Here is a 17,621-nt window from a genome sequence, read left to right on the forward strand (position 1 = left end):
GTATAGTTCTAAAATTTGAATTATAATCTACAGTTTGATACCAAACTTATTGACATAAATTCATGAAATAGGCAGTCCAATAAAGTTTTGAGTGCAAGTCAACAAACGAGATGACATGGCCTTTCACCTGTGACCCATCTTGAAAGGGTCAAATGTGCTTTAAATCTAATAAAAGGTCACCTATATCTGAGCCAATTATTTTAAATTATCTGTTTTCTTATCAGGCTCACAATATTACATGTCTAGTAAAGTCTGGTTAAATCTCTGTATCCGCTCATTTCCAACCAGACTCACAATATTACAACAACATGTTTAGTAAAGGCTGGTTAAATCTCTCTACTACTCCATTAGCAACTGGATGATTTGCTGTTGTTTCTGTTTTCTTTACACCTAATATGTTGCATATTTCCTTCAAAAGTTTACCACTTTTTGTTATCAAGAATTGTGGAGTTCTGTGTCAAGCCACAATTTGTTTCTCAAATGCTTTAGCTATAGTTTCTTAATTATTTTAACTTGCAAACATGTACAACTTCTTCCCTCAATATTCCTTCGATGTCATTTTTGTACATGGATGTTTTTAAGTAAATAATATGATTAGGGTTTATTATGTTTTTTCATCTGATAATAAGTTTGTTTATTTAACTCTCTTTAAAGAGCTTGTTGTCTGTTAGGATCGTGTTTTTCATCACAAACATATATGTTATAGTACCATTGACCACAGATCATCGCTTTGAAGATGTTCTTGGTATTAATCTAAGTAGTGTTGTATAAAATCTCCTATAAAAGTATATAGGCTAGAATATTTAACACAATTAATATTATTGCTTGAAATCAATATCATATTTTGTATCATTGGGAATAACAATATTTTTATAATGTATATTGGTAGGTCATTAAACAAGAGAGAAGGTTTATATAACCTGTGTGATGTTAAAGAAATATTCAATAATCATTCTTATAAATTGGAAGATGAAAAATACTTATTGAAGTTTTAAAACATATGTATTGTTCGATATTCAGAATATAATGATTACATTATAGTTGTTGTACCTGATGATGCCACGTTAACCTGATGAAATGTTGTAACCATAGATATTATACTCTGTACATCTGACAATAAATAGATTTTATGTTTTACACGGCAGGGTATTTCTTTTAATTATTTACTTAATGAAAGTATTTTATATGTTTATGACTACCCTGAAGTTTTCTCAGTTTTCAAAATGTTTAGTGTTTACAGACATTTAAAAGATTGGTCTTGTTCTACATTTGTAAAACTTAATTTTCAATTGGTATGTACATATAATTTGATATAGAGTTTCTAATAAATAGGATTGTGTCAAATGGATTTTGAATCCACAACAACTTAGTATGGATACAATCAAGATGCAGATATATATGGATGTGAACTACATTACAAGAAGTATGTTATAAATTTTTATATATTTTACAGATGTTTCATTGTACAATATGCAATTAGTTACATTTGTTGTTTGTCTTCAGGCCTGTTCCACCTTTTGATGTGTTAAGTTTCATAATATTTCAAGTAAAATATAATATTTAAAACCTGTTGAGAAACTTATCACATTAGAAAATCAGGCAGTCTGTTCAATAAACTTTATTTGACCCTACAACTTCCCCCACTACTTTTTTGAGAAATTATAAGTCTGTCGGCTAATAGTCACTTGTTTTTCAAAATTAATGCCTATCACATAGAAATATCAACTTCTAACCATAAAATTGATTACTTTCAAACCAAAGCCTGCTATTACCTTTGAAAAACCAGCTGTATTTAAAGTTAACTCAATGTTTTAAGTGTTTTTTTTCAATAATACTAGCTTTTTAATGTCTTGTTGGCATTATTTAAAAATATAAGTTACAGGTATCTTTTTTTTTGTAGTGTTATTTGCCATTATTTATGATGAAGTTAAATGTTGAATTTTATTTATTTTTTTGAAGTATGTGTATACCGCATAAACGTCTATGCAGGTTTTTATTTATGTTATTTCATAGTGACCTTTAATTTTTTCCTTTGGTGTGGTAGTTGAGTAAGTGTAAAAGTCAGCTGCAGTAGAGTCCTTCAAAATGTTTACCACTATCTCTTAACAAGGATTCTGGAGTTCTGTGTCCAACTTGATTCTCAAATGCTTGGTGGTACTTGTAATTTATATTTTCAATAGTCAGCTATTTCATGATGTTTAAATAAATATTTCAACCATTTATTATAAACCAGTATCTCAATAGTATTGAATTATTCTTCTTGACACTCAATGACTGATCAACACACTCTGCAAATCACAATTAAACTGGTTGTTGTGTGGTATGAAATGCCACATACCTCACTCTCTTGTAGAGTATATTTCATCTTCACAAAATGTTTAAGTTTTTGTGAAGTTTGTGAAGTACAAAACATTAAATTTAGTTTAGGTCATATGCTGGTTAAACTCAAGGTGTTACTTTCTATAGTGGAATCCATTCATGCAAACTGTCTACTTTCTTGAGGTAGTTGAGTTGTGTCTTACTTTAGCTTGTGTATGTTGGCAGTTCTGCAACTGTCATGTGCAGCAGAGATATTTCTGTATACTTATGATTATGTTTTTTTATTTGTCAGTGATAGAGAAATGGTATGGAACATGAGCACAGTTTTGTTTTCAGGCATATTCTTTTTTCATTCAAAAGGGTCAAGAGTTGCTGTTAAATTCTTGTATTTGTTTTCTTTATCTTTCAACTTCCTGATTGTATAGACATCATTTATGTTAGTTGATCATCAATAATAAGTTTAATTTTTAGTATAGCTTTTTTAAATTTTCTTTTATTTAAATACACTTTATTATTTTACTCTTAACTTTACAACCACCATCACAATAGTTCCACAGCTAAGCTGATCATCTAAAATGTAATTTTTTCTCTTCCTCTTGCAAATAAAGTTTGTTTTGTTTCAACTTCACATAAAATTTTGTTTGTTTATTTCTTTCCTCCTACAATAAATAGTGGCATATGTCCTTCTACTTACTAAGTTTATGAATGTCTCATTATTACATAGATCAGATAACTGTGTGCTTGGTTAATCCTTGGAATACCACAGATTGTCTCATTAGATACAAAATTTCAGTGCTATTCACTAGCTTTTAGTTATTGTAAAGTGATAATTAATTTGTCTTCAGTCCCTGAAAATTATTTCTCTCTTATGCTCCTTCGAGGTACTGGCCAAAGGAATTTTCTGTGATTTGGTAAAACTTATGGCAGGGTAGATATAATAGAATCTGTTTGAATTGAAAAATTTCATTATTGGATGCTCTTTACACACACTGAGATGATTAAATTGTGCTCTGCTAAATTAAAGCTATTTTTTCGACAAAAAGTGGTCTGGTCCACCTGATGAAAATGTCAGTTAATGTATCATGTAATGGTTCAGAAATACAAAATGATACAAAAACATGGTATAGTGGAATGGATAAAAAGAATCAGAAGTCTTATTAAAAAAAGCTTGAAGAAAGTAGAAACACACGTGCAGATATATATATTGTGGTATAATAAGCAGAATTTATATTCTTAAGAACCTAGTTTATGATTACAGACACATTACAATATCAGTATATAGTACACTGTGTTATGGAGTGAGTAAAGTGTAAAACATTTGTAATATCTTAAGAATATATGTGTGAACTAAACTTCAAATGTTTCTATTATATATAAAGGAAAATGTTTTAATACTTGCTGAAAATATCTTTTTTTTTAATATATTTAAATAGATGATTTTATCCAAAAGCACCAAAGTACAGTGTGCTCAAGGCTACAGTCTATACAACAAGAGATCACAGATGCTCGAGCTAGAACCAAGCAACAGTTGGAATTACTTTACAGTACAATAGTGTCTTATTTATTAATGAAGACAGGTTTGGGAAATCCAAGTGAAACTGGTGCTGTGAGAGAAACGACTGGTAGGTTTATTTTTACATGACTGTAACTTCATTGCCCAAATAAAATATGCCTTCCCATAGAAAAGTACTCCCAAACCTAAGAGCTTGAGTACTTACATATCTTAATACAATTTTAAATGAAAAACCACCAGGTGAAGTTATCATTTCGAAGCAATCTTACCTCTTCTCAAACAAAGCTATCGCGATCCTTGTTTGTCATCTAAGCATTGTTAAAAAAATGTTTGCCACCAGCACACCAGTCTTTATACCCCATCAGTTTCACACCATTTCTGAACATGTACATATCATGTGACTACTCTACACCAATAGTATTGCACCATCTATACTGGTGTAGCTAGCTCTCTCTGCCATTCCACTCAATCCCCACTTTCTCGATTGGCACGCCATTGTTTAGATGTGTGTTTTTTCACATGTGGCTACCTTTATGAATGTGCTTCTTTGCCATTTAAATTTTTTTTTCAACTTTTAGTGTTTGGATTCACTCATTTCAAAAAGCAGACCACTCTCGACAAAATAACTTAATCAATTAAGTTGCATTTCTTCTGGATGTTTTTGCCTGGGTGGATCATATTAGACACAAATACCTTAATCAATTTTAAGGTGTTTGCCCTGGATGTCTTTGCCCAGGTGGACTGCACTAGATAATAAAACTTCATCTATGGGTCACAATGTCAAAACCCAGCTTGAGTTCCCCTGGATGTCTTTGCTCAGGTGGACCTCACTAGACAATATCACTTCATCATTTGATAAAAATGGGCAAACCTACTTGTGTTTCTCCTGGATGTTTTGCCTAGGTGGATCTCATTCAACAGATTAACTTCATCAATTGACAAAAACAAATAACCCTTCTGGAGCTTCCCCTGGATGTGGACTGGTCTAGACAGTTTCCTTAATCAATTGATTCTGGTATAGATTACACAGTCCTCATGCCTTAGCCACATGTTATTCCATTTTTCACATTAGTACAATATTAAGCACAATCCTGTGATAAATGATACATATGTTCTTTGGAACATCCAGCTCTTACATCACTTGTCCAGTGATATAAGTATAATTACCACATTCATTCGTGCCTGTTTTTCCATTCTGCCCATTTTGTGTTACTTTCCTGTTTCCGTGGTGAACACCACACCTGTTCTAGAAGTAGTGCAGTACCCCACTGATGTGCTTCATTTTCATCTCATACCATACCTGTTCATTCTCAGTAGTCGCTTTCTGCTTGGTTTGATATTTGTGTGCCTAAACTGACCCCTTAACCTTTGTAATGTGGGATTCTAGCTTTGTGTGAGAGGAGTAAGACCATTTTTGGAAGTTAACATTTTCTTACACTGAAAATGTATTTCTGATAGGTACTTACCCCTTTTCACACACTTCCCACCCTTCCTCCCCACTGCTTGTGTTTTTATGTTAATACCTGCCAATTTTCCAAAGTGAGGATTCAAGGGGAATAGCAGAGGGAGCTAGTAGTGCCAGTATAGATGGCACAATACTTTTGGTGGAGAGTAGTCACATGATACATAAATGTTCAGAAATGGTACAAAACAGATGGGATATAAAGACTGATGTGCCGGTTGGAAAAATTTGTTTAGAAATGCTTAGAGGGCAAACAATGATCGAGATAGCTTTGTGTTAGAAGAGGTAAGTACCTATCGGAAATACATTTTCAGTGTAAGAAAATGTTAACTTCATGTAGCAGAAAAATGTGTGAAACATAATCATTAATTTTCTTTTAGTTTTGTAATTATAATCATTATTTTCCTTGACAAAACAGCTGAGTCAATATAGTACTTCATTTTAATACTGTATCTTACAACAAAACTTTACCATAAAACTATTTTCAACTTCCAAATGCTTAACAGTTCTTTTCAAAACAAAAGTGCATAAAAATTCATTTTGTGAGTTTCAGGAAAAAGTTTATAGCTTTTTTTGAAATACTAAAAATGTTATATGAAAACTGTGCATTTAAAAAAAAGTAGTTGTCTGTTACTGTCTGTGAGAAGTAGGTGTGATAAAAAGGGAATCTTTGTTCTTTTTGTTAAAAAGTGTTTCACGAATAAGCTACAGAACTGAATAGACAAGAACTGAGTAACTAGTGGTATTTGCTTATCAAGTAAGTTATGGCCCCATCTATCGATTAAATTTATCTAATCAGTTATTACTGTGTGGCTCTCAAACCATGGTACATACAAGCAAAAAAAAAAAGAAAATTTGTTGGCAAGGGCTGCCAATAAGCTACCTTTCCTCAGGTCAGCAAGTTCAACAATGTTAGCAGTGGGTGCCAGCCATTTGCCTTCCTTGTAGTCAGCTGCTCACTGCTCAAAATTAGAGACAGTGTCACTATTCAGTGTAATTGTTGCTCATAGATGATTAATTATATTAGGATATTTTTTACTTGAATCACTCTAGATAAAGAGTATCATATTCTTTTAGTTACAGAAACAAATGAATTATGACAAATACTGTTTTAAAGTTTGTCAGTATCTGCTGCTGTTTTATAGGAAGTGTAGTTTGATGCACTTTCATGGACTTTCACTGAGTCAGTATTGATCATTTTCTTCTAGATTTTTAATTAATAAAATAAGTCTGCTGGTGTGGCAAGAAACTCCCAAAATTTCCCTCACTAATTATATATCTGTACATGTATTATTCTCTACAAAATAATCTTGTTTATTCAACCTGGTGGTTTGGCAATAAGCTTGAGAGCTTATAATGCTAAAAATTGGGATTTGATACCCGTAATGACCGCAGGGCAGATAGTTCATTGTGTAGTTTGCACTTATATACAAATAAACAATACAGAGCTTCTTACAGTTATTTTCACATGCACTAATTTCAAATGACATTCAAGACAAGTTATTCCATTTTTATCTATTGACAGGATTTGTGTAAGTCATGGAAAGCCCTGGAAATTTTTTATTTCCATTTGTAGGCATGGAAAGTCTTTAAAAATGATAACGGTAATAATGTAAGTGTCTTAGAAAGTTAAAATACCTCAGTCAAAATATATATTCAGAGGTTTTAAAATATTAGCAAAAAAACCTTCTACTTTGTCAATTATTTTAAATCCTGACTTTTACAATCATTCTATTAATATACCTAAACAGTAAATTAAATTTGATAAAGAAGTTGTAGCTATTTTGTGAACACTGAATATATGGTGAGTCATTTACTGTCTGAACTGACTGAGCCTCCAATAATGAAATGTTTAAGTATAACACATTCACCATCTTACTTCACATCACTTACTTCACGTTGACTTAACTTTTGGATTTACGTATGGCCTCTTTTCTATGGCAATACCTTTTTGACATGATCCCAGAAACAACGAGTGGCATCGGTTCAACAACAATCTACACTTACCAATATTATTGCAAGTTTGTCTCAATCAGAGCCCCATATGCCTCCTATTACAGTTTCTTGTCCTTCCCCTTCCCAACCCTTATCTGTATCTTCTTCTTGGGGTGACTCTTCTTGTCATTTTTTTTTTCTTGACCACGCACTTCAAGTCACCAACAGTACTGGTAACTACCCAGTGGGTTCTGGTCCAATGGGAACTCAGCTTCCTGATTTTTTATTACTGGGGTTTCTTCTTCGACGATCAGTGAGTTCTTCAGGTTTTGTCAGAAGGATTTGTGATCCCCTTCCTTTTTCCACCTTTTGTGTCTCCTTTTCCTGTTTCCTTACCTCCTTCTTGGGATCCCATGACTAGTCAGCATCTGTTGGAAGCGGTTCGAGAATCAGTAACATTCAGTGGTAGTATAAAATAGGGAAGGAAGTAGATCAGTATCTCTGAGTGGTAGTATAAGATAGGGAAGGAAGTAGATCAGTATCATTCAGTGGTAGTATAAGATAGGGAAGGAAGTAGATCAGTATCATTCAGTGGTAGTATAAGATAGGGAAAGGAAGTAGATCAGTATCTCTGAGTGGTAGTCTAAAATAGGGAAGGAAATAGATCAGTATCTTTGAGTGGTAGTATAAGATAGGGAAGGAAGTAGATCAGTATCATTCAGTGGTAGTATAAGATAGGGAAGGAAGTAGATCAGTATCATTCACTGGTAGTATAAGATAGGGAAGGAAGTAGATCAGTATCATTCAGTGGTAGTATAAAATAGGGAAGGAAGTAGTTCAGTATATTTTTTAGTCCCTGGGAAGGACAGCAGTAAATCTATGGATTTACAATGCTAAAATCTGGGGTTTAATTCCCTGCAGTGGAGATAGCCCAATGTGGCTTTGCTATAAAACAAACAGAATATCTTTATATGTTGTTATGTAATTAAATCAATAAATGTACAAATACAGCTATATTTGTACAATTCCAGATAATACACGTATTTAGGTAATTTTCAGTTTTCTCATACAGTTAAATATGTGAACTGTTAAAATACTGATTTTTTTTATCGTGAGTTTAAAAAATGTTTTCATTTTTGTGAAGATAAAAAATAAGATGATTATGACTTTATAAATTTTTAACAGCAGCCCTCCAGAATGTGTTCCCTCAGACTGAGCTTGGAGCCTTTATGGCCCTTGACAAGGAGAGCAAAATACAAAAACTGTCAGAGTTAGCAATGATTGTCACTGGAATCAGACTATATCACCGAGATAGAGGTAGTGAAGGCATTGGAATAGATAATGGTAAGTGATAAAGGTTTATTTTTATTAAGCATATGTAGTTTTTTAAAAAATTGCTCTAAGTGAGCTTAAGAAATACTTACCAACTAAAAAAACCATGAAATATATTTTAGTGGGAAACTTTGTTTTTCTTTTTTTGAAACACTGGATTTTATTTGCAAAGCCAAACAGTTTCACTAAATAAAGGAAATACAGTGGTATTTCTTGCATCATATCATGTGATAACTTCTGAACAGATTGAATTTTCATGGATCTTAAAGAAATTGAAAACATTTTAAAACTTCTTTAAAGAAAACATGAACCGTTTGGAGAACACATAAAAAAAATCTGTTCAATGGAACTATAGCTGTTTGCCCCATACAAAGGCATTTGTATGACAATTTATTTAATCTTTCTGATTTTTTGTTGTTATTTTGTTAATTTTGCAACCCCATCTCTTCTATTGGAGTAAATATAGCACTGTGTTTTAGAATGAAAGTTATAACTTGGATTTTACACAAGCTACAAAATATAATTGAGCTTTATGTGCTTTTAAATAGTATAATCCTTCATGTTATGCAACAATTAAATCCTAAGGTCAACCTTTAAAAAAAGGCAAATTTCACAATTCAGATGTGTTAAAACTGAATAAATATGACTATTTTTAACATTTTAGTAGCTAGAAAATCTATTTATAACATGAAGTATTTTCGGTGCAAAAAGAATTAAAATTTACTTAGATATAACAAGGTCATCCACTGGATTTCAAAACTGTGTGTGAAATACCTTTGAGTGTCAAACTCTGAGGATGAACACTTAAGTTATTAGTGAAGACACTGCTGCCCCCTGAAATAATTACCATGTTGATTTTATATCTTTGTGATTCTCTGTTAGTTTTTGGATTCATTCAACCAAGATTTCCCTGCACAAACGTACCTGTATGCTGCAATTTTTGTACGTGAACTAGGAAATATGTGCAGGAAATACTTGGGGTTCCATGTTAGTTTATTGAAAGTTTAAAGGTAGGTAACTGTAGGAAAATCTGTTATTCTGTGCCATTGATTCTCAAAGCATTAATCACCTGGTCATTTGTCCTTAAAATTTACTTTTTTGAGAATCCATTTTGAACCATTTGTGGCCATCTTTGCATTTTTTATTTGGTAATTCTGTCTGTTTCTGTGAAATTTTGTTTATTTACCTTTATTTTTTATTTTATCTAGGTTCATTCTCCGAGGTAAATGGCCCTGTAGTCTCTTTTCCTGCCTTCTTGCCCCATTTCTTTAGGTAATCTTTAAATTTTAATTTACTTTATTTCTTAAATGCCCTTTTTTACCATTTGAGATGATGTGGGAGGTCACCTTCAATTTTTCTGGCTCCACTGAGCTCCTATAATCCAACACCACTGCATTCTTGAGAGTTTTAACCTCTCCTCCAACTGACTGAGACAGTAACACTTTTTCTGTTTTGCAATTTATTAGTTTTCTGTTTTAGTATCATAACTGATTGAAGGTCATTGCAGGTATAACAGAGCAGTAGTGGATTCTAATGTAGTGTAGTGGTGGTGGTGGGGGACTAGTCCTGCTTGATTTCTATTCAAATTTCTTTGTTGTTTATTAACATAGATGGCTTGAGACTAAACTAGTCTCAGTACTTAGCTACTGTTATCTCACTTCATGATGGAGATTGTCTTGAAACTTGTCCACCTTTTCAAATCTTATGTTGAGGTGATCAGATTGAATATCCAGAATTTTTACTTTCATGTCTCTGTTAATGACATTTGCCAATAATTCACTGTTATGCTTTTTCTTTTATTGCTCCTTATATGTTATCTCATATGTAAGAGCATGGTAATGACTGTGTTGAAGATTATATTAGACCAAATGCATAAGATCAGCAGTAAAACAAAGATGAAATTTTCACAGCAAACTTTGGCTTTTTCAAAGAATGAAACTTCTCTGTAGCTGACCATTTAGAAAATGGCCACTGGAATGTAGAAGTATCTCTGTTCCAGCGATAGTCGTCTATACTCAAGATAAAGTGGAATACAGTACAATTCTTCCATGAAACAGAAGATAAGTTTCTTGGGTCTTCAGAAATTAACACCTCATGCGAAATTTATCATATGACATCAAACAGATTTAGTGTGTTCCCAAACTTAAAATAGAAAAATTTAAATAATTTTGCTGAACCATAGGAGAGTAAAGTATTGTTACTTTACTTAATGATAAACTTAAAAGGGTAAACACCTTTAAGTATCTTGGGTCCTATGTGGCATCAAACAGTACACTCGACTCTGAAATAAGCCATAGAATCCAGTCGGGATGGAGAAATTGGAAAAATGCGTCGGGAGTGCTATGCGACAATAAGATCGGCGCAAGGGTGAAAGGAAAGGGTCTATAAAACCGTTGTGAGACTTGCGATGATGTACGGAGCGGAAGCCTGGTCCATCAAAAAGGCTCAAGAGAAAAAATTAGAGGTAGCCGAGATGAAAATGTTGAGGTGGATGTGTGGAGTGACGAGGCTTGATAGGATTAGAAACGAGAGGATTCGAGGAACAACTAAAGTAGTGGAAATATCGAAGAAAGTTCAGGAGAGAAGATTGCAGTGGTATGGGCAAGTGATGAGGAGGGAAGATGATTATATAGGCAAGAAGGTTTTGAATATGGAGGTGGAGGGGAGAAGGAAGAGAGGAAGATCAAGGAGAAGATGGAAGGATTGCGTGGATGGAGATATTAGAGAGAAAGGCCTTGTTGGGGACGAATACGAAGACCAAGGAGAGTGGAAACGTGCTGTCAAAAATAGCGACCCCGTATAAATACGGGAAAAGCTACAGAAGAAGAAGAAGAAGATGTTCAAATGAAGATGGAGGTGACATAAAGATGATGAGAGTTAAAACATCGTAGCCATTTGTCACATGAAGATGATTGCTGTTGAAATGTCGCGGCTATTAGTCAAATGAAGATGACAGCTGAAAATACGTGACTATTTATCACATGAATATGATGGCAGTTGAAACGGCGTGGCCATCATTCACACGAAGACGATGACAATTGAAACGGCGTGGTCATTAGTTACATGAAGATCATGAAAGATGAAACGTCGTGGCCATTAGTCAACGTGACCACTTTCTGACGTAGTTTTATCCATATTTATATCTATAAGGTAAGTCATACATCTTTATTGCCTAGATCTGGGCAATTATGTCTTTATGAGGTTATATTAGAAACAAACTTCATCGTTAACGACAAGAATTGTCACTTCCCTAATGAAGCAAGGAACTATATGTGCACATATATAACATGAATTTTAGTTTTCGACAATCCTTTCTAATGTGCTTTTTAAATAGGTGTTGATGTACTGTAAGCTGGAAATGGCCTTGTATCAATGCACCCGGAATGTGAATCAAGGCTCGCGGCTTTGTGCTTTATAAGAGTGATATTCAAATTCCACTGTTCGATCGGACAGGAATAGATGAAGGGTTGACAAAAGGGTACTGTTTGATTAGCTTTTTCTCTTTAGTTTATCAGTTCAAAATTAGGGACTGCTATGCGCAGATAGCTTATGCGTAGCTTTACACGAGGTACTGAAAAAGAAAACAAGCTATATATTTCAGTTTATCGCAATATTAAAATTATTTTAAAACTGTCGTGAATGATTGTTCAAATTTAGATTATATAATGCGATTGCGAGAAGGATAGAAGAACCGTTGTTCACAAAATACCAAATTCTAAAATATTAAACGGTTATTGGTTTTATTAACAGAAATTTATTAGGATATAACAAAACTTATATTTAAGTACAACAAGTTCGGCACATACATGTCGAGAACAACTGTGTATCCCGCTAAAATTACTATCAAACCACGAAATCTCTAATTTCGATTTATAATATAGAATTTTTAAGTTTATTACAATCCAGAAACGTTGGCAAGAATATATACCAGGTGTCTGGTTCGGGCCAAATCTTTCTTCACAATTACCAGGATTAATTTTTATAGGCTTGGCATGTTCAGGGCTGCAAGGTTCGAGTCGCAATATACTCATCAAAGTGCCCTCCCTCCAGTGGCACAGCGATATGTCTGCGGACTTACAACGCTAGAAACCGGGTTTCGATACCCGTGGTGGGCATAGCACAGATAGCTCTTTGTGTTGCTTTGTGCTTAACTTCAAACAAACACTTTGAGCCACAATAAATTCCGTTATTAGGTTAAAAGTAACCATGTAGGTTACGGATGTTGCTAATTGGTTGCTCTTCTTTTGATCACCAGTTTTACATTAGGGATGGGTATGCTTAAGCCTTAGGGTTTCTGACGTGGCCCTTTATTCAATGTGTTGAATAAGTCTGAAAATTAGCTATTATTTTTACATCTCCATTTGTGTCTTATTTTATATTTCATTTTATTTTGTTTAAATTTGGAGAACTGATCCAATGATAACTATAAAACGTTTCTTTCCAGGAAAATAAATATATTTTGGGGTGATTGATCACTTTCAAAACGTTTGTACTTTTTTTCTTAACAACATTTTTATAAGTATCCCAAACCTATAAACCTCTTAACCTACAAAATATAACATCATCACTAAAGGAAACTATGTTTTACTCTAGTCCAAAATTTACATTTCAGGCAGTTTACACAACCTTTTTCATGCAATCCAGGGAAGCATAGAACTGCATTAGTTAGCATCTTTCTTAAGGGAAGCAATGTTTCCAAGTATAATACAGACAGTAAACCAAAGTTTTAACTGTAACCTGGATAATGAAACCATCTAGTCTTGGTAACAAACCAATGTTTTCAAGTATAATATAGACAGTTATTTAAAGAACTAACTGTAAACTGGATAGTGAAACCATGTAGTCTTGGTAACAAACCAATGATTCCAAGTATAATATAGACAGTTATTTAAAGTTTTAACTGTAAACTGGATAGTGAAACCATGTAGTCTTGGTAACAAACCAATGTTTCCAAGAATAATATAGAGAGTAAACCAAAGTATTAACTGTAACCTGGATAGTGAAACCATGTAGTCTTGGTAACAAACCGGTGTTTCCAAGTATAATACAGACAGTAAACCAAATTTTTAACTGTAACCTGGTTAGTGAAACCATGTCGTCTTGGTAACAGGCCAATGATTCCAAATATAATATAGACAGTTAATCAAAGTTACAAATTTAACCTGGATAATGTAACCATTTAGTCCTGATAATAAAACAACGTTTCCCTAGCCTTGGTGGTTAGGGCGCTCGACTCGCAATTTGAGGGTCGCGGTTTTGAATTCCCGTCACCGATCATGCTTGCCCTTTCAGCTGAGGGTGTGCTATAATATGACGGTAAATCCCACTGTCCTTTGATAAAAGAGAGCCCAAGAGTTGGCGGTGGGTGGTGTTGACTAGCTGCCTTCCCTGTAGTCTATCAATGCTACATTAGGAACGGCTAGCCAGATTGCCCTCGTGTAGCTTTGGACGAAATTGAAAATAGATCAAATTTACCCCAGAGCCACTGGGGGACATTGCAATGGAACAGCAATAGACTCAATATATATATATATATATATATATAACTACCAAATATATCGTCCAATCTAATTGCTTTATTATTTTACATTTTTGTTAAACACCAATTATCTCACTTGTGGTTATTGGTTACTGAATTATATTTATAAACTTACCTCTGGGTTTACCAAACCTTATTTATTTTCCTCGCGATTAATTTTTTCACCAATTGCTCTATTCCATGAACAAAAGAACACCAAACACATTGTAACGTTATCAAAATTATATCACCAAATCGACTACTTTGTTGATGACTTATTTATTCAATAATAATTTTTTAGTGCAGCTCCTCATACTTTACACCATTCTATTAAATTAAAATACCGTCATTATAAATATTCTTGATATTTTTAATATACGCTGATAATTTATATCTAAACACAATCTACTTATTTTTATCACCATTGTTACCAGATAATCTAGTTTTAAAAACTGTTTTATTTATATATATAATAGTTTATTGGTTTTATTTTTATCAATTCTAGTATCTTATTGTATGTAACATTCATTATTACTATGGGCAAACACTTATTTCAGTAACTCCAGAAAACTCTAATAAAAAACATTCTTAAGCTTCATTACATCATGTATGCCATAAATATTATCCTAGTTAATTATATTTAACGTATTGTATGACTTATATATATTTCATTAATTTTTCTATAAGTTATCTTTTGCCCATCTGGGATATTGCAAGAATTAATTAATAATAATTTGGATAACGATCAGTAATAAACGACCATAACTGCCTTTTGAAATATTTTAAAATTGGAGACAGCATAATCCATTAATGTATTGTTTTTGTTCTGTTATTTTTGTTGTGAAATTGAAACTAGTTAAAATTTCACTGTTATTACAATAAATTAAATCATACAGATCACTTATATGTTTTTTTTCTGGTCATTTAAAAAATTGATATCAAAATATCCAACTATAAGAAATGGTGCTTATTTTTTATTTAGCATAATTAATATATTTTTAAACCACCTTCAAGTGGCCCATATAAATATCCTAAAATATAAATTACTAATTTCTAATGTTATAGATTTAATGTCATCATTCAAAATCTATAAACTTTGACCCACATTAAATAATATTCCTTCTTTAGTATATATTGCAATGCCTCCACCTACAATATATATATACAGATATATGTAAATGAGCATTTATCACTATTTTTAAAGATTGCATAAGACGAGGAATATTACAAGTGGAAATAATACATATTCTTATAAAGTAAGAACGGTATAGTTTTATCAGAAAGAGGAAATCAACGAATGTTATACACAGTAGAAATGAAATTGATTTCAAAATATTCGAATGTAATGCCTTTGTGTTTCATTTTTGAGAACGATCAGTGATTTAAGTAGTTTCAACCATTTAGGTTTTGATAGTATGGATAATGAATGATATTAAAACTGATCAAATTCAAAATAAAATTGGTGATTTTGCTGGTTTGTAAATATGTTATATTATAATACCAAAAAAATGAAAATCTACGGATGGAACTACAGATATTGCAGGGTATAAAATTTGATTTTATTTGTTTGGTACTTGTGAAAACGTGGCTAACAGATGATGATTTAATGTTTAATATTCAAGGTTAATTTGCATATTTTTCGAATAGACAAAAACACTTCTTCGTCACCAATGTCTGCTCCCTTTGCTATTAATTTCTTCTTTTCTTATATCTTAGAGCAATTTTTCATGAAGAACCAATTGCTAAATCTTACTATTATATGTCTTAGAAATTTCTAGTTGTGTCTTTTTTTTATCTGTTATAGATAATGAAGCAATGTTCTAGTGAGGTGACACTTTGATAACGAAATAATGTTCTGGGGAGGTGACACTTTGATAACGAAATAATGTTCTGGGGAGGTGACACTTTGATAACGAAATGATGTTTCTAGATACAATATTGTTAATTTATTTGGTTTAGAGCAAATTCATTTTTGGCTATCTGCTGCGTCCATCACGGGGAATCGAGCACTGGATTTAGCGATGTAAGTCCGTACACTTACCGCGGTCCCACCAGGAGATAATATTGTTAATGAAGGGATGTTTTAGATATAATATACATGAAGAATCATTGCAATGTAGGTAACGAATCAGTGTTATAAATGTTATCAATGAAATAACAAGCATCTTATAACTACAGCCTGAATAGCGATGTAATTGTAATTTTGAGTTTAATGTAAATAACGAAACAAGGTTCTAATATTAATTTATGTATAATAATATTTTGTAATTGTACTGTGTATAAAGAATTAATGCTTTAATTGCAAAATAAATAACAAACTAATGATTTAAGTGTATCTAGATGAAAAAAGCATTGCTATAATTTCAATCTAAATGGCAAAAACAATATCTTAGGGCATGTAGTCTGCTAAGACAAAAAGTTCAAATATTTGTCAGACGAAACAATATTTTAAATGTATCTCTCGAAAAATGTCTCTATCTAAAAAAAAAGCTTTTTACAAATGTACGGAGAATTTTGAGTATAAAAGTGGTTTGATAATTAACTGACACATCCTCGAGATTTTCTTGTCTGTTAATGAAAGAAACTACTACATGCTTTTCTATCCTGGTGGTTAAAAACAGTTCCAATTATTTTTAAGGTCTGGTGGTGAAATAAATTTCCACGTGCTTGTTGGGAGGTGGTTGAAGATAATTTTACGTGTTTTTCGCGTGTGTTGAAGATGATTTCACGTGTTTTTCTTGTGTGGTTTTAAAGAAGATGATTCCACATGTTTTTCACGTGTTTTTCTTGTGTGGTGTTTAAAGAAGATGATTCCACATGTTTTTCTTGTGTGGTGTTTAAAGAAGATAATTTAACGTATTTTTCTTATATGATTGAAGATAATTTAACGTATTTTTCTTATGTGGTTGAAGATGATTGCACGTGTTTTTTTGTGTGGTGTTTAAAGAAGATAATTTCACGTATTTTTCTTGTGTGGTTGAAGATAATTTCACGTGTTTTTATTGTTTAGTATTTAAAGAAGATGATTTCACATATTTTTCTTGTGTAGTTGAAGATAGTTCCGTGGGAATTTTTTTGTTCTTCCTGTACAACTAGTGAGTAGCCTTTAAAGTTCATTTCTTGAATTTATTAGAGCTTTAAGAAAATAAAAAAGTCACAAGAAAGAAATAGAATATTAATCTAAGTACTTTATAGTGATGTAAATATATATCTGAATGCCATAATCCCAAAGAAAATATTTATAATGCTGAAAATATTCTTAGAACAAAACAAATATTTATGAAGGTTATAATACTTAAAAATATTGTGATAGACAAGAATGATTAAAAAAAGATAAAGCACACAGACTTGTAACGTGTTTTTTTTCATTAAAAACATATAGAATACCTGAGAATACTTGTACCAGAATATAGAATACTTGTACCATACCGCCACATTTTAATTCTTCGTATTGTTAGCCGACACTAGGCAGCTAATACATACATAGTTGAACAGAGTTGTTTAAACATTTGTTTAACAACAAGTAAAATACGAAGAATTAA

General features: G+C 32.4%; 1 protein-coding gene across 5 annotated transcripts in view; it reads left to right on the plus strand.

Moving 5' to 3' along the window:
- LOC106465537 (cilia- and flagella-associated protein 206-like) overlaps positions 1–17,621 on the plus strand; it is a 96,074-nt gene that overhangs the window by 14,156 nt on the left and 64,297 nt on the right. For 4 of the 5 annotated variants that reach the window (XM_022393451.1, XM_022393452.1, XM_022393450.1 and 1 more), the window contains exons 3-5: positions 1,333–1,423; positions 3,753–3,941; positions 8,415–8,573. In XM_022393451.1, the coding sequence (XP_022249159.1) occupies positions 1,333–1,423; positions 3,753–3,941; positions 8,415–8,573 (439 nt within the window). The remainder of the gene's footprint in view (positions 1–1,332; positions 1,424–3,752; positions 3,942–8,414; positions 8,574–17,621) is intronic. The other variant, XM_022393454.1, reaches the window with a different exon arrangement.

The sequence above is a fragment of the Limulus polyphemus genome, unplaced genomic scaffold (genome assembly GCF_000517525.1).
Source record: "Limulus polyphemus unplaced genomic scaffold, Limulus_polyphemus-2.1.2 Scaffold1975, whole genome shotgun sequence".
Classification (NCBI taxonomy): domain Eukaryota; kingdom Metazoa; phylum Arthropoda; class Merostomata; order Xiphosura; family Limulidae; genus Limulus; species Limulus polyphemus.